A 24190-nucleotide genomic window follows, 5' to 3' on the forward strand; every position below is an offset into this window, starting at 1 on the left:
TTCAGGCTCTCCCCTCCTGAGTTTGACAAACGTTCAGGATCAGAAAATGTGTGACTCACAGGTGCTGTAGCGTATGGCCACAGCTTCACTCTGAGCTCCATCTCCATAGAGTGCAGACAGTGATATCTCATACTCCTTAAGACACAGGACAACAGTTTATTGAGATATTGTATTTTTTTTACTTCATAATATGTACCCCAACAATCCAATAGTTCTTCCCCACCTGTCTCAGGTCGCCTCCACTTAGTGAGGTAAGAAACATCATCATCAGCTGCAGCTTCCCAGCGCACTGTCATGTCACTGTCTGAGAAATTAGTTACCCTAAGGTCAGAAGGAGGAGGCACCTTCACTAGAAGATTCGTGCAAATTTGATATATTTGACTTCTCTGTTTTTTTTCTCTCTGAATTATTTTTGAAAAGGAAAAATAATAATTTGAATGTGAAGCAAAACATGTATGGTGCTCGGTAAAGATGACACACCGACCCACTCCTTTTTTGTTTTTGTTTTTTGTTTGAGAAAGTTTGTTTTCATATTAAAGCAGTGTCAGTGACGTCATTCTACCCGACTACCACAGGTAAAGAAAAGCCTGAATCTGTAGATCTTTTTCTTTTGTTTTTGTCTAAAACACAAGAAATAAAAAAGGCAAAAAAGCCAGGGAAACATAGGAAATAATGTTTTGTCAGGCAATGACTTGTTGGCACAAGAAGAGTGGTCGTTGGTAGCCATGACAACAAGGAGGTGTGTTTGTTGCTGGCAGGTAAATGAAAAAAAGCAAAGCAAAGCAAAAAAGTCAGGGGAAGCCCAGGCTACGAGGGGTCATCCCTTGGAATTTTCACTCCAAGATCGCCCGCCTGGACCTCCCCCTAGCAGGTGAACATACAGAGGGAAGTGAGCCGAGGGCTCGAACCCGGGCCTGTATGTTGCTAGCCTGCTAGCCCGCCACATGTGGCCACATGACGGGCGAAGAGAATGGGGCAAATTGTTCTATTTAAAGAGCACTACGCGATCAGCCTTTTCCATTAGCTGGAGACCACACATTTTTGCACTCAAAAATAGCGGCGGGGCCTCAGTCTGTCTGTGGGGCATCGGGTATACCGGCCATTTGCCCGGTGGGCCGATGCTCATTTTGCCTTTTAAATGGCCCAATGTTTTGTTGTTGTTGTTGTTGTTGTCTTTTTTTCCTAACTGTGTAAACAGTGAAAGGTGGGCGGATTGGACAGATGCTGGCAGACGTGTAAAAATAACTCAGTTGTTTGGTAGTGGCTATGGTGGAGCTTTCACACATTCAGTCAAATTAGCAAGTGGTGGAGGCCAGCAGGTGGATGGGGGAAAGGACTGGAGGTGGAGAGACGCCAGGCGGCCGCCAGTCCGACTGTCAGGTGAAATGAGCTTCAGGTAAGAAGTTATGACCTGCAGTCTATCTGGGTCAAACCAAGTTTAGGTGGAGTTTATTTTCCTTGTGCTAACTTTTTACAGTCAGTTACAATAACTCGTACTGTGTACTAGCTAGCATGATGGAGTTTCTGTACAGTTGGGTGGGTGCTATGATGTTACTGGTGAACTTTATTTTATTCATATGGTTAGTTAGTAGAGCCAACCGTGCCATAAAAAACGGAATCCTCTGGTATTCAGAGTTAATATTATGCGTTTTGTATTGAGCTGAAATAAAAGCGATTTGTCCTGTACTTCAGCTACAATAAAAAAAAGACAAAAAGCTGGAGTTATTCTGTGTCTTTGCTGCACAGCTGCCTCTTCTTCTCTCGTTCTCCCTCTCCTGCTGCTACTTCAATCATGAAACTGATCAATGATCAGCTGATCGGCGTTTCTGCCACAAGTCCCGTCTCTCTTGCTTGTTTATCTCCCGCTTTGCGCCAGAAAGAGGAAACTAGCAGAGGTCGTGTTAAACAGCAGAAGCGCCTTTAAACTTGATAAGCTGTTGTTAGAATTTATTTAATTCGGTGCAATTACTTTTTCATATAGGACCAAGTATGTTTGGATAGCTTTTTCCCCTTGAAAACTGCCGTTTAATATTAGACATTCTTGTCTAATATTAACATTTATTGATCTGAAACGTGTAAGTGTGACAAATATGGAATAAGATACGAAATCAGAAAGGAGGCAAATATTTTTTCACAGCGCTATAGTCTGTAAATGATCTTTTGGCTATAGTAGATCTTTGACTTGTTCCTTTTTTAATTGTTTGTTTAAAATAGTTTTCTCTAGGTTAAGGCGTACGGTCCAGGCCTACAGAGCAGTGGTCTGGCTGTTGGAAAACCCAGTGAACTCACAGTTGATGCCAAGCAAGGAGGAAAAGCTCCTCTGAAAATTATAGCCCAGGTATATCTGGCTTTGTATATGATCACAAATATGTTAAATATATTGTATGTACCGTATTTTTCGGACTATGAGTCGCACTTAAAATCCTTTAATTATCTCTCAAAAATCGACAGTGCGCCTTATGTATGAATTGTGGTTGTGCTTACTGACCTTGAACCGATTTTATGTAATACACGGCGCTTAAAAATCTGTCAAAAAATGTTTTAGTAGGACTTTGGTAAGCTACGAAGTCGCACCGCTTGATGGATTGTCGGAGCATTACGGCTACGTAGTCAGGAGCCTGGCGGAGTGATACGTACTGTGCTGCAACATAATATTACTGTATTGTGTGTGGATCATGACCCCAAAATGCCACCTGTTAAGAGACATGCTGACGAAGCGGATTTCAAACTCAAGGCTGTCAGTCACGCAGTAGAACATGAGAATAGAGCAGCTGCGAGAGATTTCAACATGAATGAATCAATGGTACGGAAGTGGAAGAAGCAAGAAGAAAGAGTTGAGTAAAGTTTGACTTATCTGGCTGTTTTGTTTCGCTTAATGCGTTTTATAGTCCAGTGCGCCTCATGTATGAAACCAGACCTGTTCATCGACAGTGCGCCTTATGGTCCGAAAAATACAGTGTGTTAAATCTGATTGAACTATAATCCCTTGTCTTCTGCACAGGATGGTGAAGTCAATTCTGTGGATGTCCAGGTTAAGGATAATAGCAACAGCACATACACCTGCACCCCACGTAAGCCTGTGAAGCACACTGTGATGGTCTCCTGGGGAGACGCTAACATCCCTGAGAGTCCATTCAGGGTGAGTATGCACTCACACACTCTCTCACTTTCACTCTGGCATGCAAGGTTTGCCTTTTCTTCTCACTGAAAAGTCTCTTGAGTTTTGGTGTTTGTGCCCACAGATGAATATCAGAGCAGGCTGTCATCCAAACAAGGTGAAGGTCTCTGACCCTGGAGTGGCAAAGACGGGCCTGAAAGCCTTCCAGCCAACATACTTCACTGAAGGCGGGCTCTGCTGCAGATATTCCACTGGACATAGGCGAGCTTGACCTCAGCCAGCTGACAGCCCCTCTTACAACACCCTCAGGCCCAGAGGAGCCCTGCCTGCTGAAGATGCTGCGTAACGCTCACATTGGTGAGTGTCCGTCTGATAAGTGAGAAGTTTGCTAAACAATGAGACTCATCAGAATCCAAATACTTTATTAACCCTTAAGTAAAAGACAGAGGGGGAAAGTAATAAAAGTTAAAGCGTGGAGAAAGAAGCAGGAGCAACTGAAACGGGCTGCATGCACACACAAGAATAAGCGTTGTTAACATCTGTTTTGTCGGTCTGTCTTAGGAATCTCGTTTGTTCCCAGGGAGATTGGTGAGCACCTTGTTAACATCAAGAAGAACGCCCGTCATGTTCCCAGCAGCCCAATTGCTGTTATGATCAAGCAGTCAGGGATTGGTGACGTGTGCGTGGACCGTGGCTGACCAAAGCCAGGACTTTTCAGCCTTGAGAGTTTATCATTGATGCAGGTATATGCTCAGTGAAAGCATAAATACTGTGATATTTTTCTTTTTAAACATTCAAATAGAATATAATATGAGAATTTTGATGTGAAATTTAACCTTTAAGTGACTAGTACTTTGAGAACTGCCATCAATTACACAATGAAGTTCATTTACATACAGGTTATTGTATTAGTAATGCTATATTGTACATAGAGACAGAATATGACATGAAGGGCTACTGACCACAGAAAAGTAAAAGGTAACTGGGCCTAAAGACTAACGGGAGAGAAACACGCTTTCTGTGATTCTATTTGTGTTTTTGTGCTAATCTTGGATATCTTAGGTTGTCTCATTACTGTCATATATGTCCTGTCATTAAAACACTGGCTTCTAACAACTAACAGTGTCTCGAAAATAATTTAATAAATAAACAAATAATATGGATGCATGACTTTTAACTTGTCTATTTTTTAGGCTGAACACTGCTGCTAATGTGACTTAGGTAAATGGTTTCAGGCTCTCCCCTCCTGAGTTTGACAAACGTTCAGGATCAGAAAATGTGTGACTCACAGGTGCTGTAGCGTATGGCCACAGCTTCACTCTGAGCTCCATCTCCATAGAGTGCAGACAGTGATATCTCATACTCCTTAAGACACAGGACAACAGTTTATTGAGATATTGTATTTTTTTTACTTCATAATATGTACCCCAACAATCCAATAGTTCTTCCCCACCTGTCTCAGGTCGCCTCCACTTAGTGAGGTAAGAAACATCATCATCAGCTGCAGCTTCCCAGCGCACTGTCATGTCACTGTCTGAGAAATTAGTTACCCTAAGGTCAGAAGGAGGAGGCACCTTCACTAGAAGATTCGTGCAAATTTGATATATTTGACTTCTCTGTTTTTTTTCTCTCTGAATTATTTTTGAAAAGGAAAAATAATAATTTGAATGTGAAGCAAAACATGTATGGTGCTCGGTAAAGATGACACACCGACCCACTCCTTTTTTGTTTTTGTTTTTTGTTTGAGAAAGTTTGTTTTCATATTAAAGCAGTGTCAGTGACGTCATTCTACCCGACTACCACAGGTAAAGAAAAGCCTGAATCTGTAGATCTTTTTCTTTTGTTTTTGTCTAAAACACAAGAAATAAAAAAGGCAAAAAAGCCAGGGAAACATAGGAAATAATGTTTTGTCAGGCAATGACTTGTTGGCACAAGAAGAGTGGTCGTTGGTAGCCATGACAACAAGGAGGTGTGTTTGTTGCTGGCAGGTAAATGAAAAAAAGCAAAGCAAAGAAAAAAAGTCAGGGGAAGCCCAGGCTACGAGGGGTCATCCCTTGGAATTTTCACTCCAAGATCGCCCGCCTGGACCTCCCCCTAGCAGGTGAACATACAGAGGGAAGTGAGCCGAGGGCTCGAACCCGGGCCTGTATGTTGCTAGCCTGCTAGCCCGCCACATGTGGCCACATGACGGGCGAAGAGAATGGGGCAAATTGTTCTATTTAAAGAGCACTACGCGATCAGCCTTTTCCATTAGCTGGAGACCACACATTTTTGCACTCAAAAATAGCGGCGGGGCCTCAGTCTGTCTGTGGGGCATCGGGTATACCGGCCATTTGCCCGGTGGGCCGATGCTCATTTTGCCTTTTAAATGGCCCAATGTTTTGTTGTTGTTGTTGTCTTTTTTTCCTAACTGTGTAAACAGTGAAAGGTGGCGGATTGGACAGATGCTGGCAGACGTGTAAAAATAACTCAGTTGTTTGGTAGTGGCTATGGTGGAGCTTTCACACATTCAGTCAAATTAGCAAGTGGTGGAGGCCAGCAGGTGGATGGGGGAAAGGACTGGAGGTGGAGAGACGCAAGGCGGCCGCCAGTCCGACTGTCAGGTGAAATGAGCTTCAGGTAAGAAGTTATGACCTGCAGTCTATCTGGGTCAAACCAAGTTTAGGTGGAGTTTATTTTCCTTGTGCTAACTTTTTACAGTCAGTTACAGTAACTCGTACTGTGTACTAGCTAGCATGATGGAGTTTCTGTACAGTTGGGTGGGTGCTATGATGTTACTGGTGAACTTTATTTTATTCATATGGTTAGTTAGTAGAGTTGCCAACCGTGCCATAAAAAACGGAATCCTCTGGTATTCAGAGTTAATATTATGCGTTTTGTATTGAGCTGAAAATAAAAGCGATTTGTCCCATACTTCAGCTACAATAAAAAAAAGACAAAAAGCTGGAGTTATTCTGTGTCTTTGCTGCACAGCTGCCTCTTCTTCTCTCGTTCTCCCTCTCCTGCTGCTACTTCAATCATGAAACTGATCAATGATCAGCTGATCGGCGTTTCTGCCACAAGTCCCGTCTCTCTTGCTTGTTTATCTCCCGCTTTGCGCCAGAAAGAGGAAACTAGCAGAGGTCGTGTTAAACAGCAGAAGCGCCTTTAAACTTGATAAGCTGTTGTTAGAATTTATTTAATTCGGTGCAATTACTTTTTCATATAGGACCAAGTATGTTTGGATAGCTTTTTCCCCTTGAAAACTGCCGTTTAATATTAGACATTCTTGTCTAATATTAACATTTATTGATCTGAAACGTGTAAGTGTGACAAATATGGAATAAGATACGAAATGAGAAAGGAGGCAAATATTTTTTCACAGCGCTATAGTCTGTAAATGATCTTTTGGCTATAGTAGATCTTTGACTTGTTCCTTTTTTAATTGTTTGTTTAAAATAGTTTTCTCTAGGTTAAGGCGTACGGTCCAGGCCTACAGAGCAGTGGTCTGGCTGTTGGAAAACCCAGTGAACTCACAGTTGATGCCAAGCAAGGAGGAAAAGCTCCTCTGAAAATTATAGCCCAGGTATATCTGGCTTTGTATATGATCACAAATATGTTAAATATATTGTATGTACCGTATTTTTCGGACTATGAGTCGCACTTAAAATCCTTTAATTATCTCTCAAAAATCGACAGTGCGCCTTATGTATGAATTGTGGTTGTGCTTACTGACCTTGAACCGATTTTATGTAATACACGGCGCTTAAAAATCTGTCAAAAAATGTTTTAGTAGGACTTTGGTAAGCTACGAAGTCGCACCGCTTGATGGATTGTCGGAGCATTACGGCTACGTAGTCAGGAGCCTGGCGGAGTGATACGTACTGTGCTGCAACATAATATTACTGTATTGTGTGTGGATCATGACCCCAAAATGCCACCTGTTAAGAGACATGCTGACGAAGCGGATTTCAAACTCAAGGCTGTCAGTCACGCAGTAGAACATGAGAATAGAGCAGCTGCGAGAGATTTCAACATGAATGAATCAATGGTACGGAAGTGGAGGAAGCAAGAAGAAAGAGTTGAGTAAAGTTTGACTTATCTGGCTGTTTTGTTTCGCTTAATGCGTTTTATAGTCCAGTGCGCCTCATGTATGAAACCAGACCTGTTCATTGACAGTGCGCCTTATGGTCCGAAAAATACAGTGTGTTAAATCTGATTGAACTATAATCCCTTGTCTTCTGCACAGGATGGTGAAGTCAATTCTGTGGATGTCCAGGTTAAGGATAATAGCAACAGCACATACACCTGCACCCCACGTAAGCCTGTGAAGCACACTGTGATGGTCTCCTGGGGAGACGCTAACATCCCTGAGAGTCCATTCAGGGTGAGTATGCACTCACACACTCTCTCACTTTCACTCTGGCATGCAAGGTTTGCCTTTTCTTCTCACTGAAAAGTCTCTTGAGTTTTGGTGTTTGTGCCCACAGATGAATATCAGAGCAGGCTGTCATCCAAACAAGGTGAAGGTCTCTGACCCTGGAGTGGCAAAGACGGGCCTGAAAGCCTTCCAGCCAACATACTTCACTGAAGGCGGGCTCTGCTGCAGATATTCCACTGGACATAGGCGAGCTTGACCTCAGCCAGCTGACAGCCCCTCTTACAACACCCTCAGGCCCAGAGGAGCCCTGCCTGCTGAAGATGCTGCGTAACGCTCACATTGGTGAGTGTCCGTCTGATAAGTGAGAAGTTTGCTAAACAATGAGACTCATCAGAATCCAAATACTTTATTAACCCTTAAGTAAAAGACAGAGGGGGAAAGTAATAAAAGTTAAAGCGTGGAGAAAGAAGCAGGAGCAACTGAAACGGGCTGCATGCACACACAAGAATAAGCGTTGTTAACATCTGTTTTGTCGGTCTGTCTTAGGAATCTCGTTTGTTCCCAGGGAGATTGGTGAGCACCTTGTTAACATCAAGAAGAACGCCCGTCATGTTCCCAGCAGCCCAATTGCTGTTATGATCAAGCAGTCAGGGATTGGTGACGTGTGCGTGTGCGTGGACCGTGGCTGACCAAAGCCAGGACTTTTCAGCCTTGAGAGTTCATCATTGATGCAGGTATATGCTCAGTGAAAGCATAAATACTGTGATATTTTTCTTTTTAAACATTCAAATAGAATATTTGTCAGTCTCATCTTGTTATATTAGCCTTCATCTGCTTGAGCCTTTCCACTGAAGGGCCCAGTTAAGTGGGCATTAACACTGAGGACCAGGAGGATGGCACGATGTGTTGCTTTTTGAGGTCTTTTAGCCTGTTTCACTTTGTCACACAGGTTCTATTTAACGGATTTCTTGATTCACAAGTCTGCAATTAATCAGGCCTGAGTGTGTTTAGTAACACTGAACTGAGGTTTCCAAAATTGGTTAATCACAGTTAACCCTTGATTTAACAAGAGGGGCAATTTGTTTTTACACAGGACCAGGGAGGTTTGGATAATCTTTCTCCCTAATCTATGAAATCATCATTTAAAAACTGCATTTTGTATTAACTTGTCTTATCTGTGTCTAATATTAAAATTAGTTTGATGATCTGAAACATGTAAGTGTGATAAATATGCAAAACACTAGGAAATTAGGAAGGGGGCAAACACCTTTTCACATCACTGTAGACGTGATTACAGAATACCTTTTACATCCTGGATTACAATAGGATATCCATCAACGGCAGATACTGGTCTCCATGACACACAGATACTGGAGTGGTCTGACCTGACCACACTCGCACTGCTGTTTTGTCGGTCTGTCTTAGGAATCTCGTTTGTTCCCAGGGAGATTGGTGAGCACCTTGTTAACATCAAGAAGAACGCCCGTCATGTTCCCAGCAGCCCAATTGCTGTTATGATCAAGCAGTCAGGGATTGGTGACGTGTGCGTGGACCGTGGCTGACCAAAGCCAGGACTTTTCAGCCTTGAGAGTTTATCATTGATGCAGGTATATGCTCAGTGAAAGCATAAATACTGTGATATTTTTCTTTTTAAACATTCAAATAGAATATAATATGAGAATTTCGATGTGAAATTTAACCTTTAAGTGACTAGTACTTTGAGAACTGCCATCAATTACACAATGAAGTTCATTTACATATAGGTTATTGTATTAGTAATGCTATATTGTACATAGAGACAGAATATGACATGAAGGGCTACTGACCACAGAAAAGTAAAAGGTAACTGGGCCTAAAGACTAACGGGAGAGAAACACGCTTTCTGTGATTCTATTTGTGTTTTTGTGCTAATCTTGGATATCTTAGGTTGTCTCATTACTGTCATATATGTCCTGTCATTAAAACACTGGCTTCTAACAACTAACAGTGTCTCGAAAATAATTTAATAAATAAACAAATAATATGGATGCATGACTTTTAACTTGTCTATTTTTTAGGCTGAACACTGCTGCTAATGTGACTTAGGTAAATGGTTTCAGGCTCTCCCCTCCTGAGTTTGACAAACGTTCAGGATCAGAAAATGTGTGACTCACAGGTGCTGTAGCGTATGGCCACAGCTTCACTCTGAGCTCCATCTCCATAGAGTGCAGACAGTGATATCTCATACTCCTTAAGACACAGGACAACAGTTTATTGAGATATTGTATTTTTTTTACTTCATAATATGTACCCCAACAATCCAATAGTTCTTCCCCACCTGTCTCAGGTCGCCTCCACTTAGTGAGGTAAGAAACATCATCATCAGCTGCAGCTTCCCAGCGCACTGTCATGTCACTGTCTGAGAAATTAGTTACCCTAAGGTCAGAAGGAGGAGGCACCTTCACTAGAAGATTCGTGCAAATTTGATATATTTGACTTCTCTGTTTTTTTTCTCTCTGAATTATTTTTGAAAAGGAAAAATAATAATTTGAATGTGAAGCAAAACATGTATGGTGCTCGGTAAAGATGACACACCGACCCACTCCTTTTTTGTTTTTGTTTTTTGTTTGAGAAAGTTTGTTTTCATATTAAAGCAGTGTCAGTGACGTCATTCTACCCGACTACCACAGGTAAAGAAAAGCCTGAATCTGTAGATCTTTTTCTTTTGTTTTTGTCTAAAACACAAGAAATAAAAAAGGCAAAAAAGCCAGGGAAACATAGGAAATAATGTTTTGTCAGGCAATGACTTGTTGGCACAAGAAGAGTGGTCGTTGGTAGCCATGACAACAAGGAGGTGTGTTTGTTGCTGGCAGGTAAATGAAAAAAAGCAAAGCAAAGAAAAAAAGTCAGGGGAAGCCCAGGCTACGAGGGGTCATCCCTTGGAATTTTCACTCCAAGATCGCCCGCCTGGACCTCCCCCTAGCAGGTGAACATACAGAGGGAAGTGAGCCGAGGGCTCGAACCCGGGCCTGTATGTTGCTAGCCTGCTAGCCCGCCACATGTGGCCACATGACGGGCGAAGAGAATGGGGCAAATTGTTCTATTTAAAGAGCACTACGCGATCAGCCTTTTCCATTAGCTGGAGACCACACATTTTTGCACTCAAAAATAGCGGCGGGGCCTCAGTCTGTCTGTGGGGCATCGGGTATACCGGCCATTTGCCCGGTGGGCCGATGCTCATTTTGCCTTTTAAATGGCCCAATGTTTTGTTGTTGTTGTTGTCTTTTTTTCCTAACTGTGTAAACAGTGAAAGGTGGCGGATTGGACAGATGCTGGCAGACGTGTAAAAATAACTCAGTTGTTTGGTAGTGGCTATGGTGGAGCTTTCACACATTCAGTCAAATTAGCAAGTGGTGGAGGCCAGCAGGTGGATGGGGGAAAGGACTGGAGGTGGAGAGACGCAAGGCGGCCGCCAGTCCGACTGTCAGGTGAAATGAGCTTCAGGTAAGAAGTTATGACCTGCAGTCTATCTGGGTCAAACCAAGTTTAGGTGGAGTTTATTTTCCTTGTGCTAACTTTTTACAGTCAGTTACAGTAACTCGTACTGTGTACTAGCTAGCATGATGGAGTTTCTGTACAGTTGGGTGGGTGCTATGATGTTACTGGTGAACTTTATTTTATTCATATGGTTAGTTAGTAGAGCCAACCGTGCCATAAAAAACGGAATCCTCTGGTATTCAGAGTTAATATTATGCGTTTTGTATTGAGCTGAAAATAAAAGCGATTTGTCCCGTACTTCAGCTACAATAAAAAAAAGACAAAAAGCTGGAGTTATTCTGTGTCTTTGCTGCACAGCTGCCTCTTCTTCTCTCGTTCTCCCTCTCCTGCTGCTACTTCAATCATGAAACTGATCAATGATCAGCTGATCGGCGTTTCTGCCACAAGTCCCGTCTCTCTTGCTTGTTTATCTCCCGCTTTGCGCCAGAAAGAGGAAACTAGCAGAGGTCGTGTTAAACAGCAGAAGCGCCTTTAAACTTGATAAGCTGTTGTTAGAATTTATTTAATTCGGTGCAATTACTTTTTCATATAGGACCAAGTATGTTTGGATAGCTTTTTCCCCTTGAAAACTGCCGTTTAATATTAGACATTCTTGTCTAATATTAACATTTATTGATCTGAAACGTGTAAGTGTGACAAATATGGAATAAGATACGAAATGAGAAAGGAGGCAAATATTTTTTCACAGCGCTATAGTCTGTAAATGATCTTTTGGCTATAGTAGATCTTTGACTTGTTCCTTTTTTAATTGTTTGTTTAAAATAGTTTTCTCTAGGTTAAGGCGTACGGTCCAGGCCTACAGAGCAGTGGTCTGGCTGTTGGAAAACCCAGTGAACTCACAGTTGATGCCAAGCAAGGAGGAAAAGCTCCTCTGAAAATTATAGCCCAGGTATATCTGGCTTTGTATATGATCACAAATATGTTAAATATATTGTATGTACCGTATTTTTCGGACTATGAGTCGCACTTAAAATCCTTTAATTATCTCTCAAAAATCGACAGTGCGCCTTATGTATGAATTGTGGTTGTGCTTACTGACCTTGAACCGATTTTATGTAATACACGGCGCTTAAAAATCTGTCAAAAAATGTTTTAGTAGGACTTTGGTAAGCTACGAAGTCGCACCGCTTGATGGATTGTCGGAGCATTACGGCTACGTAGTCAGGAGCCTGGCGGAGTGATACGTACTGTGCTGCAACATAATATTACTGTATTGTGTGTGGATCATGACCCCAAAATGCCACCTGTTAAGAGACATGCTGACGAAGCGGATTTCAAACTCAAGGCTGTCAGTCACGCAGTAGAACATGAGAATAGAGCAGCTGCGAGAGATTTCAACATGAATGAATCAATGGTACGGAAGTGGAGGAAGCAAGAAGAAAGAGTTGAGTAAAGTTTGACTTATCTGGCTGTTTTGTTTCGCTTAATGCGTTTTATAGTCCAGTGCGCCTCATGTATGAAACCAGACCTGTTCATTGACAGTGCGCCTTATGGTCCGAAAAATACAGTGTGTTAAATCTGATTGAACTATAATCCCTTGTCTTCTGCACAGGATGGTGAAGTCAATTCTGTGGATGTCCAGGTTAAGGATAATAGCAACAGCACATACACCTGCACCCCACGTAAGCCTGTGAAGCACACTGTGATGGTCTCCTGGGGAGACGCTAACATCCCTGAGAGTCCATTCAGGGTGAGTATGCACTCACACACTCTCTCACTTTCACTCTGGCATGCAAGGTTTGCCTTTTCTTCTCACTGAAAAGTCTCTTGAGTTTTGGTGTTTGTGCCCACAGATGAATATCAGAGCAGGCTGTCATCCAAACAAGGTGAAGGTCTCTGACCCTGGAGTGGCAAAGACGGGCCTGAAAGCCTTCCAGCCAACATACTTCACTGAAGGCGGGCTCTGCTGCAGATATTCCACTGGACATAGGCGAGCTTGACCTCAGCCAGCTGACAGCCCCTCTTACAACACCCTCAGGCCCAGAGGAGCCCTGCCTGCTGAAGATGCTGCGTAACGCTCACATTGGTGAGTGTCCGTCTGATAAGTGAGAAGTTTGCTAAACAATGAGACTCATCAGAATCCAAATACTTTATTAACCCTTAAGTAAAAGACAGAGGGGGAAAGTAATAAAAGTTAAAGCGTGGAGAAAGAAGCAGGAGCAACTGAAACGGGCTGCATGCACACACAAGAATAAGCGTTGTTAACATCTGTTTTGTCGGTCTGTCTTAGGAATCTCGTTTGTTCCCAGGGAGATTGGTGAGCACCTTGTTAACATCAAGAAGAACGCCCGTCATGTTCCCAGCAGCCCAATTGCTGTTATGATCAAGCAGTCAGGGATTGGTGACGTGTGCGTGTGCGTGGACCGTGGCTGACCAAAGCCAGGACTTTTCAGCCTTGAGAGTTCATCATTGATGCAGGTATATGCTCAGTGAAAGCATAAATACTGTGATATTTTTCTTTTTAAACATTCAAATAGAATATTTGTCAGTCTCATCTTGTTATATTAGCCTTCATCTGCTTGAGCCTTTCCACTGAAGGGCCCAGTTAAGTGGGCATTAACACTGAGGACCAGGAGGATGGCACGATGTGTTGCTTTTTGAGGTCTTTTAGCCTGTTTCACTTTGTCACACAGGTTCTATTTAACGGATTTCTTGATTCACAAGTCTGCAATTAATCAGGCCTGAGTGTGTTTAGTAACACTGAACTGAGGTTTCCAAAATTGGTTAATCACAGTTAACCCTTGATTTAACAAGAGGGGCAATTTGTTTTTACACAGGACCAGGGAGGTTTGGATAATCTTTCTCCCTAATCTATGAAATCATCATTTAAAAACTGCATTTTGTATTAACTTGTCTTATCTGTGTCTAATATTAAAATTAGTTTGATGATCTGAAACATGTAAGTGTGATAAATATGCAAAACACTAGGAAATTAGGAAGGGGGCAAACACCTTTTCACATCACTGTAGACGTGATTACAGAATACCTTTTACATCCTGGATTACAATAGGATATCCATCAACGGCAGATACTGGTCTCCATGACACACAGATACTGGAGTGGTCTGACCTGACCACACTCGCACTGCTGTTTTGTCGGTCTGTCTTAGGAATCTCGTTTGTTCCCAGGGAGATTGGTGAGCACCTTGTTAACATCAAGAAGAACGCCCGTCATGTTCCCAGCAGCCCAATTGCTGTTATGATCAAGCAGTCAGGGATTGGTGACGTGTGCGTGGACCGTGGCTGACCAAAGCCAGGACTTTTCAGCCTTGAGAGTTTATCATTGATGCAGGTATATGCTCAGTGAAAGCATAAATACTGTGATATTTTTCTTTTTAAACATTCAAATAGAATATAATATGAGAATTTCGATGTGAAATTTAACCTTTAAGTGACTAGTACTTTGAGAACTGCCATCAATTACACAATGAAGTTCATTTACATATAGGTTATTGTATTAGTAATGCTATATTGTACATAGAGACAGAATATGACATGAAGGGCTACTGACCACAGAAAAGTAAAAGGTAACTGGGCCTAAAGACTAACGGGAGAGAAACACGCTTTCTGTGATTCTATTTGTGTTTTTGTGCTAATCTTGGATATCTTAGGTTGTCTCATTACTGTCATATATGTCCTGTCATTAAAACACTGGCTTCTAACAACTAACAGTGTCTCGAAAATAATTTAATAAATAAACAAATAATATGGATGCATGACTTTTAACTTGTCTATTTTTTAGGCTGAACACTGCTGCTAATGTGACTTAGGTAAATGGTTTCAGGCTCTCCCCTCCTGAGTTTGACAAACGTTCAGGATCAGAAAATGTGTGACTCACAGGTGCTGTAGCGTATGGCCACAGCTTCACTCTGAGCTCCATCTCCATAGAGTGCAGACAGTGATATCTCATACTCCTTAAGACACAGGACAACAGTTTATTGAGATATTGTATTTTTTTTACTTCATAATATGTACCCCAACAATCCAATAGTTCTTCCCCACCTGTCTCAGGTCGCCTCCACTTAGTGAGGTAAGAAACATCATCATCAGCTGCAGCTTCCCAGCGCACTGTCATGTCACTGTCTGAGAAATTAGTTACCCTAAGGTCAGAAGGAGGAGGCACCTTCACTAGAAGATTCGTGCAAATTTGATATATTTGACTTCTCTGTTTTTTTTCTCTCTGAATTATTTTTGAAAAGGAAAAATAATAATTTGAATGTGAAGCAAAACATGTATGGTGCTCGGTAAAGATGACACACCGACCCACTCCTTTTTTGTTTTTGTTTTTTGTTTGAGAAAGTTTGTTTTCATATTAAAGCAGTGTCAGTGACGTCATTCTACCCGACTACCACAGGTAAAGAAAAGCCTGAATCTGTAGATCTTTTTCTTTTGTTTTTGTCTAAAACACAAGAAATAAAAAAGGCAAAAAAGCCAGGGAAACATAGGAAATAATGTTTTGTCAGGCAATGACTTGTTGGCACAAGAAGAGTGGTCGTTGGTAGCCATGACAACAAGGAGGTGTGTTTGTTGCTGGCAGGTAAATGAAAAAAAGCAAAGCAAAGAAAAAAAGTCAGGGGAAGCCCAGGCTACGAGGGGTCATCCCTTGGAATTTTCACTCCAAGATCGCCCGCCTGGACCTCCCCCTAGCAGGTGAACATACAGAGGGAAGTGAGCCGAGGGCTCGAACCCGGGCCTGTATGTTGCTAGCCTGCTAGCCCGCCACATGTGGCCACATGACGGGCGAAGAGAATGGGGCAAATTGTTCTATTTAAAGAGCACTACGCGCACATCGTGCGATCAGCCTTTTCCATTAGCTGGAGACCACACATTTTTGCACTCAAAAATAGCGGCGGGGCCTCAGTCTGTCTGTGGGGCATCGGGTATACCGGCCATTTGCCCGGTGGGCCGATGCTCATTTTGCCTTTTAAATGGCCCAATGTTTTGTTGTTGTTGTTGTCTTTTTTTCCTAACTGTGTAAACAGTGAAAGGTGGCGGATTGGACAGATGCTGGCAGACGTGTAAAAATAACTCAGTTGTTTGGTAGTGGCTATGGTGGAGCTTTCACACATTCAGTCAAATTAGCAAGTGGTGGAGGCCAGCAGGTGGATGGGGGAAAGGACTGGAGGTGGAGAGACGCAAGGCGGCCGCCAGTCCGACTGTCAGGTGAAATGAGCTTCAGGTAAGAAGTTATGACCTGCAGTCTATCTGGGTCAAACCAAGTTTAGGTGGAGTTTATTTTCCTTGTGCTAACTTTTTACAGTCAGTTACAATAACTCGTACTGTGTACTAGCTAGCATGATGGAGTTTCTGTACAGTTGGGTGGGTGCTATGATGTTACTGGTGAACTTTATTTTATTCATATGGTTAGTTAGTAGAGCCAACCGTGCCATAAAAAACGGAATCCTCTGGTATTCAGAGTTAATATTATGCGTTTTGTATTGAGCTGAAAATAAAAGCGATTTGTCCTGTACTTCAGCTACAATAAAAAAAAGACAAAAAGCTGGAGTTATTCTGTGTCTTTGCTGCACAGCTGCCTCTTCTTCTCTCGTTCTCCCTCTCCTGCTGCTACTTCAATCATGAAACTGATCAATGATCAGCTGATCGGCGTTTCTGCCACAAGTCCCGTCTCTCTTGCTTGTTTATCTCCCGCTTTGCGCCAGAAAGAGGAAACTAGCAGAGGTCGTGTTAAACAGCAGAAGCGCCTTTAAACTTGATAAGCTGTTGTTAGAATTTATTTAATTCGGTGCAATTACTTTTTCATATAGGACCAAGTATGTTTGGATAGCTTTTTCCCCTTGAAAACTGCCGTTTAATATTAGACATTCTTGTCTAATATTAAAATTTATTGATCTGAAACGTGTAAGTGTGACAAATATGGAATAAGATACGAAATGAGAAAGGAGGCAAATATTTTTTCACAGCGCTATAGTCTGTAAATGATCTTTTGGCTATAGTAGATCTTTGACTTGTTCCTTTTTTAATTGTTTGTTTAAAATAGTTTTCTCTAGGTTAAGGCGTACGGTCCAGGCCTACAGAGCAGTGGTCTGGCTGTTGGAAAACCCAGTGAACTCACAGTTGATGCCAAGCAAGGAGGAAAAGCTCCTCTGAAAATTATAGCCCAGGTATATCTGGCTTTGTATATGATCACAAATATGTTAAATATATTGTATGTACCGTATTTTTCGGACTATGAGTCGCACTTAAAATCCTTTAATTATCTCAAAAATCGACAGTGCGCCTTATGTATGAATTCTGGTTGTGCTTACTGACCTTGAACCGATTTTATGTAATACACGGCGCTTAAAAATCTGTCAAAAAATGTTTTAGTACGACTTTGGTAAGCTACGAAGTCGCACTGCTTGATGGATTGTCGGAGCATTACGGCTACGTAGTCAGGAGCCTGGCGGAGTGATACGTACTGTGCTGCAACATAATATTACTGTATTGTGTGTGGATCATGACCCCAAAATGCCACCTGTTAAGAGACATGCTGACGAAGCGGATTTCAAACTCAAGGCTGTCAGTCACGCAGTAGAACATGAGAATAGAGCAGCTGCGAGAGATTTCAACATGAATGAATCAATGGTACGGAAGTGGAGGAAGCAAGAAGAAAGAGTTGAGTAAAGTTTGACTTATCTGGCTGTTTTGTTTCGCTTAATGCGTTTTATAGTCCAGTGCGCCTCATGTATGAAACCAGACCTGTTCATCGACAGTGCGCCTTATGGTCCGAAAAATACAGTGTGTTAAATCTGATTGAACTATAATCCCTTGTCTTCTGCACAGGATGGTGAAGTCAATTCTGTGGATGTCCAGGTTAAGGATAATAGCAACAGCACATACACCTGCACCCCACGTAAGCCTGTGAAGCACACTGTGATGGTCTCCTGGGGAGACGCTAACATCCCTGAGAGTCCATTCAGGGTGAGTATGCACTCACACACTCTCACTTTCACTCTGGCATGCAAGGTTTGCCTTTTCTTCTCACTGAAAAGTCTCTTGAGTTTTGGTGTTTGTGCCCACAGATGAATATCAGAGCAGGCTGTCATCCAAACAAGGTGAAGGTCTCTGACCCTGGAGTGGCAAAGACGGGCCTGAAAGCCTTCCAGCCAACATACTTCACTGAAGGCGGGCTCTGCTGCAGATATTCCACTGGACATAGGCGAGCTTGACCTCAGCCAGCTGACAGCCCCTCTTACAACACCCTCAGGCCCAGAGGAGCCCTGCCTGCTGAAGATGCTGCGTAACGCTCACATTGGTGAGTGTCCGTCTGATAAGTGAGAAGTTTGCTAAACAATGAGACTCATCAGAATCCAAATACTTTATTAACCCTTAAGTAAAAGACAGAGGGGGAAAGTAATAAAAGTTAAAGCGTGGAGAAAGAAGCAGGAGCAACTGAAACGGGCTGCATGCACACACAAGAATAAGCGTTGTTAACATCTGTTTTGTCGGTCTGTCTTAGGAATCTCGTTTGTTCCCAGGGAGATTGGTGAGCACCTTGTTAACATCAAGAAGAACGCCCGTCATGTTCCCAGCAGCCCAATTGCTGTTATGATCAAGCAGTCAGGGATTGGTGACGTGTGCGTGGACCGTGGCTGACCAAAGCCAGGACTTTTCAGCCTTGAGAGTTTATCATTGATGCAGGTATATGCTCAGTGAAAGCATAAATACTGTGATATTTTTCTTTTTAAACATTCAAATAGAATATAATATGAGAATTTTGATGTGAAATTTAACCTTTAAGTGACTAGTACTTTGAGAACTGCCATCAATTACACAATGAAGTTCATTTACATATAGGTTATTGTATTAGTAATGCTATATTGTACATAGAGACAGAATATGACATGAAGGGCTACTGACCACAGAAAAGTAAAAGGTAACTGGGCCTAAAGACTAACGGGAGAGAAACACGCTTTCTGTGATTCTATTTGTGTTTTTGTGCTAATCTTGGATATCTTAGGTTGTCTCATTACTGTCATATATGTCCTGTCATTAAAACACTGGCTTCTAACAACTAACAGTGTCTCGAAAATAATTTAATAAATAAACAAATAATATGGATGCATGACTTTTAACTTGTCTATTTTTTAGGCTGAACACTGCTGCTAATGTGACTTAGGTAAATGGTTTCAGGCTCTCCCCTCCTGAGTTTGACAAACGTTCAGGATCAGAAAATGTGTGACTCACAGGTGCTGTAGCGTATGGCCACAGCTTCACTCTGAGCTCCATCTCCATAGAGTGCAGACAGTGATATCTCATACTCCTTAAGACACAGGACAACAGTTTATTGAGATATTGTATTTTTTTTACTTCATAATATGTACCCCAACAATCCAATAGTTCTTCCCCACCTGTCTCAGGTCGCCTCCACTTAGTGAGGTAAGAAACATCATCATCAGCTGCAGCTTCCCAGCGCACTGTCATGTCACTGTCTGAGAAATTAGTTACCCTAAGGTCAGAAGGAGGAGGCACCTTCACTAGAAGATTCGTGCAAATTTGATATATTTGACTTCTCTGTTTTTTTTCTCTCTGAATTATTTTTGAAAAGGAAAAATAATAATTTGAATGTGAAGCAAAACATGTATGGTGCTCGGTAAAGATGACACACCGACCCACTCCTTTTTTGTTTTTGTTTTTTGTTTGAGAAAGTTTGTTTTCATATTAAAGCAGTGTCAGTGACGTCATTCTACCCGACTACCACAGGTAAAGAAAAGCCTGAATCTGTAGATCTTTTTCTTTTGTTTTTGTCTAAAACACAAGAAATAAAAAAGGCAAAAAAGCCAGGGAAACATAGGAAATAATGTTTTGTCAGGCAATGACTTGTTGGCACAAGAAGAGTGGTCGTTGGTAGCCATGACAACAAGGAGGTGTGTTTGTTGCTGGCAGGTAAATGAAAAAAAGCAAAGCAAAGAAAAAAAGTGAGGGGAAGCCCAGGCTACGAGGGGTCATCCCTTGGAATTTTCACTCCAAGATCGCCCGCCTGGACCTCCCCCTAGCAGGTGAACATACAGAGGGAAGTGAGCCGAGGGCTCGAACCCGGGCCTGTATGTTGCTAGCCTGCTAGCCCGCCACATGTGGCCACATGACGGGCGAAGAGAATGGGGCAAATTGTTCTATTTAAAGAGCACTACGCGATCAGCCTTTTCCATTAGCTGGAGACCACACATTTTTGCACTCAAAAATAGCGGCGGGGCCTCAGTCTGTCTGTGGGGCATCGGGTATACCGGCCATTTGCCCGGTGGGCCGATGCTCATTTTGCCTTTTAAATGGCCCAATGTTTTCTTGTTGTTGTTGTCTTTTTTTCCTAACTGTGTAAACAGTGAAAGGTGGCGGATTGGACAGATGCTGGCAGACGTGTAAAAATAACTCAGTTGTTTGGTAGTGGCTATGGTGGAGCTTTCACACATTCAGTCAAATTAGCAAGTGGTGGAGGCCAGCAGGTGGATGGGGGAAAGGACTGGAGGTGGAGAGACGCAAGGCGGCCGCCAGTCCGACTGTCAGGTGAAATGAGCTTCAGGTAAGAAGTTATGACCTGCAGTCTATCTGGGTCAAACCAAGTTTAGGTGGAGTTTATTTTCCTTGTGCTAACTTTTTACAGTCAGTTACAGTAACTCGTACTGTGTACTAGCTAGCATGATGGAGTTTCTGTACAGTTGGGTGGGTGCTATGATGTTACTGGTGAACTTTATTTTATTCATATGGTTAGTTAGTAGAGCCAACCGTGCCATAAAAAACGGAATCCTCTGGTATTCAGAGTTAATATTATGCGTTTTGTATTGAGCTGAAAATAAAAGCGATTTGTCCCATACTTCAGCTACAATAAAAAAAAAGACAAAAAGCTGGAGTTATTCTGTGTCTTTGCTGCACAGCTGCCTCTTCTTCTCTCGTTCTCCCTCTCCTGCTGCTACTTCAATCATGAAACTGATCAATGATCAGCTGATCGGCGTTTCTGCCACAAGTCCCGTCTCTCTTGCTTGTTTATCTCCCGCTTTGCGCCAGAAAGAGGAAACTAGCAGAGGTCGTGTTAAACAGCAGAAGCGCCTTTAAACTTGATAAGCTGTTGTTAGAATTTATTTAATTCGGTGCAATTACTTTTTCATATAGGACCAAGTATGTTTGGATAGCTTTTTCCCCTTGAAAACTGCCGTTTAATATTAGACATTCTTGTCTAATATTAACATTTATTGATCTGAAACGTGTAAGTGTGACAAATATGGAATAAGATACGAAATGAGAAAGGAGGCAAATATTTTTTCACAGCGCTATAGTCTGTAAATGATCTTTTGGCTATAGTAGATCTTTGACTTGTTCCTTTTTTAATTGTTTGTTTAAAATAGTTTTCTCTAGGTTAAGGCGTACGGTCCAGGCCTACAGAGCAGTGGTCTGGCTGTTGGAAAACCCAGTGAACTCACAGTTGATGCCAAGCAAGGAGGAAAAGCTCCTCTGAAAATTATAGCCCAGGTATATCTGGCTTTGTATATGATCACAAATATGTTAAATATATTGTATGTACCGTATTTTTCGGACTATGAGTCGCACTTAAAATCCTTTAATTATCTCTCAAAAATCGACAGTGCGCCTTATGTATGAATTGTGGTTGTGCTTACTGACCTTGAACCGATTTTATGTAATACACGGCGCTTAAAAATCTGTCAAAAAATGTTTTAGTACGACTTTGGTAAGCTACGAAGTCGCACCGCTTGATGGATTGTCGGAGCATTACGGCTACGTAGTCAGGAGCCTGGCGGAGTGATACGTACTGTGCTGCAACATAATATTACTGTATTGTGTGTGGATCATGACCCCAAAATGCCACCTGTTAAGAGACATGCTGACGAAGCGGATTTCAAACTCAAGGCTGTCAGTCACGCAGTAGAACATGAGAATAGAGCAGCTGCGAGAGATTTCAACATGAATGAATCAATGGTACGGAAGTGGAAGAAGCAAGAAGAAAGAGTTGAGTAAAGTTTGACTTATCTGGCTGTTTTGTTTCGCTTAATGCGTTTTATAGTCCAGTGCGCCTCATGTATGAAACCAGACCTGTTCATCGACAGTGCGCCTTATGGTCCGAAAAATACAGTGTGTTAAATCTGATTGAACTATAATCCCTTGTCTTCTGCACAGGATGGTGAAGTCAATTCTGTGGATGTCCAGGTTAAGGATAATAGCAACAGCACATACACCTGCACCCCACGTAAGCCTGTGAAGCACACTGTGATGGTCTCCTGGGGAGACGCTAACATCCCTGAGAGTCCATTCAGGGGGAGTATGCACTCACACACTCTCACTTTCACTCTGGCATGCAAGGTTTGCCTTTTCTTCTCACTGAAAAGTCTCTTGAGTTTTGGTGTTTGTGCCCACAGATGAATATCAGAGCAGGCTGTCATCCAAACAAGGTGAAGGTCTCTGACCCTGGAGTGGCAAAGACGGGCCTGAAAGCCTTCCAGCCAACATACTTCACTGAAGGCGGGCTCTGCTGCAGATATTCCACTGGACATAGGCGAGCTTGACCTCAGCCAGCTGACAGCCCCTCTTACAACACCCTCAGGCCCAGAGGAGCCCTGCCTGCTGAAGATGCTGCGTAACGCTCACATTGGTGAGTGTCCGTCTGATAAGGGAGAAGTTTGCTAAACAATGAGACTCATCAGAATCCAAATACTTTATTAACCCTTAAGTAAAAGACAGAGGGGGAAAGTAATAAAAGTTAAAGCGTGGAGAAAGAAGCAGGAGCAACTGAAACGGGCTGCATGCACACACAAGAATAAGCGTTGTTAACATCTGTTTTGTCGGTCTGTCTTAGGAATCTCGTTTGTTCCCAGGGAGATTGGTGAGCACCTTGTTAACATCAAGAAGAACGCCCGTCATGTTCCCAGCAGCCCAATTGCTGTTATGATCAAGCAGTCAGGGATTGGTGACGTGTGCGTGTGCGTGGACCGTGGCTGACCAAAGCCAGGACTTTTCAGCCTTGAGAGTTCATCATTGATGCAGGTATATGCTCAGTGAAAGCATAAATACTGTGATATTTTTCTTTTTAAACATTCAAATAGAATATAATATGAGAATTTCGATGTGAAATTTAACCTTTAAGTGACTAGTACTTTGAGAACTGCCATCAATTACACAATGAAGTTCATTTACATACAGGTTATTGTATTAGTAATGCTATATTGTACATAGAGACAGAATATGACATGAAGGGCTACTGACCACAGAAAAGTAAAAGGTAACTGGGCCTAAAGACTAACGGGAGAGAAACACGCTTTCTGTGATTCTATTTGTGTTTTTGTGCTAATCTTGGATATCTTAGGTTGTCTCATTACTGTCATATATGTCCTGTCATTAAAACACTGGCTTCTAACAACTAACAGTGTCTCGAAAATAATTTAATAAATAAACAAATAATATGGATGCATGACTTTTAACTTGTCTATTTTTTAGGCTGAACACTGCTGCTAATGTGACTTAGGTAAATGGTTTCAGGCTCTCCCCTCCTGAGTTTGACAAACGTTCAGGATCAGAAAATGTGTGACTCACAGGTGCTGTAGCGTATGGCCACAGCTTCACTCTGAGCTCCATCTCCATAGAGTGCAGACAGTGATATCTCATACTCCTTAAGACACAGGACAACAGTTTATTGAGATATTGTATTTTTTTTACTTCATAATATGTACCCCAACAATCCAATAGTTCTTCCCCACCTGTCTCAGGTCGCCTCCACTTAGTGAGGTAAGAAACATCATCATCAGCTGCAGCTTCCCAGCGCACTGTCATGTCACTGTCTGAGAAATTAGTTACCCTAAGGTCAGAAGGAGGAGGCACCTTCACTAGAAGATTCGTGCAAATTTGATATATTTGACTTCTCTGTTTTTTTTCTCTCTGAATTATTTTTGAAAAGGAAAAATAATAATTTGAATGTGAAGCAAAACATGTATGGTGCTCGGTAAAGATGACACACCGACCCACTCCTTTTTTGTTTTTGTTTTTTGTTTGAGAAAGTTTGTTTTCATATTAAAGCAGTGTCAGTGACGTCATTCTACCCGACTACCACAGGTAAAGAAAAGCCTGAATCTGTAGATCTTTTTCTTTTGTTTTTGTCTAAAACACAAGAAATAAAAAAGGCAAAAAAGCCAGGGAAACATAGGAAATAATGTTTTGTCAGGCAATGACTTGTTGGCA

The 24190-nt window shown here is 42.1% G+C and overlaps 1 protein-coding gene across 1 annotated transcript in view; it reads left to right on the plus strand.

Moving 5' to 3' along the window:
* The window catches only part of LOC146695696 (filamin-A-like), a 62041-nt gene that overhangs the window by 17340 nt on the left and 20511 nt on the right, over window positions 1-24190 (plus strand). The window contains exons 19-40 of the mRNA XM_085478553.1: window positions 3002-3139; window positions 3243-3345; window positions 3428-3475; window positions 3680-3795; window positions 7347-7484; window positions 7588-7690; window positions 7773-7820; window positions 8025-8135; window positions 8904-9019; window positions 12568-12705; window positions 12809-12911; window positions 12994-13041; window positions 13246-13356; window positions 14125-14240; window positions 17798-17935; window positions 18037-18139; window positions 18222-18269; window positions 18474-18589; window positions 22139-22280; window positions 22378-22410; window positions 22497-22610; window positions 22815-22930. Coding sequence (XP_085334679.1) covers window positions 3002-3139; window positions 3243-3345; window positions 3428-3475; window positions 3680-3795; window positions 7347-7484; window positions 7588-7690; window positions 7773-7820; window positions 8025-8135; window positions 8904-9019; window positions 12568-12705; window positions 12809-12911; window positions 12994-13041; window positions 13246-13356; window positions 14125-14240; window positions 17798-17935; window positions 18037-18139; window positions 18222-18269; window positions 18474-18589; window positions 22139-22280; window positions 22378-22410; window positions 22497-22610; window positions 22815-22930 — 2247 coding nt within the window. The remainder of the gene's footprint in view (window positions 1-3001; window positions 3140-3242; window positions 3346-3427; window positions 3476-3679; window positions 3796-7346; window positions 7485-7587; window positions 7691-7772; window positions 7821-8024; window positions 8136-8903; window positions 9020-12567; window positions 12706-12808; window positions 12912-12993; window positions 13042-13245; window positions 13357-14124; window positions 14241-17797; window positions 17936-18036; window positions 18140-18221; window positions 18270-18473; window positions 18590-22138; window positions 22281-22377; window positions 22411-22496; window positions 22611-22814; window positions 22931-24190) is intronic.

The sequence above is a fragment of the Copadichromis virginalis genome, linkage group LG13 (assembly GCF_057382275.1).
Source record: "Copadichromis virginalis isolate Kocher_CV1m ecotype Utaka linkage group LG13, C_Virginalis_male_GT1.1, whole genome shotgun sequence".
Taxonomy (NCBI): Eukaryota; Metazoa; Chordata; class Actinopteri; order Cichliformes; family Cichlidae; genus Copadichromis; species Copadichromis virginalis.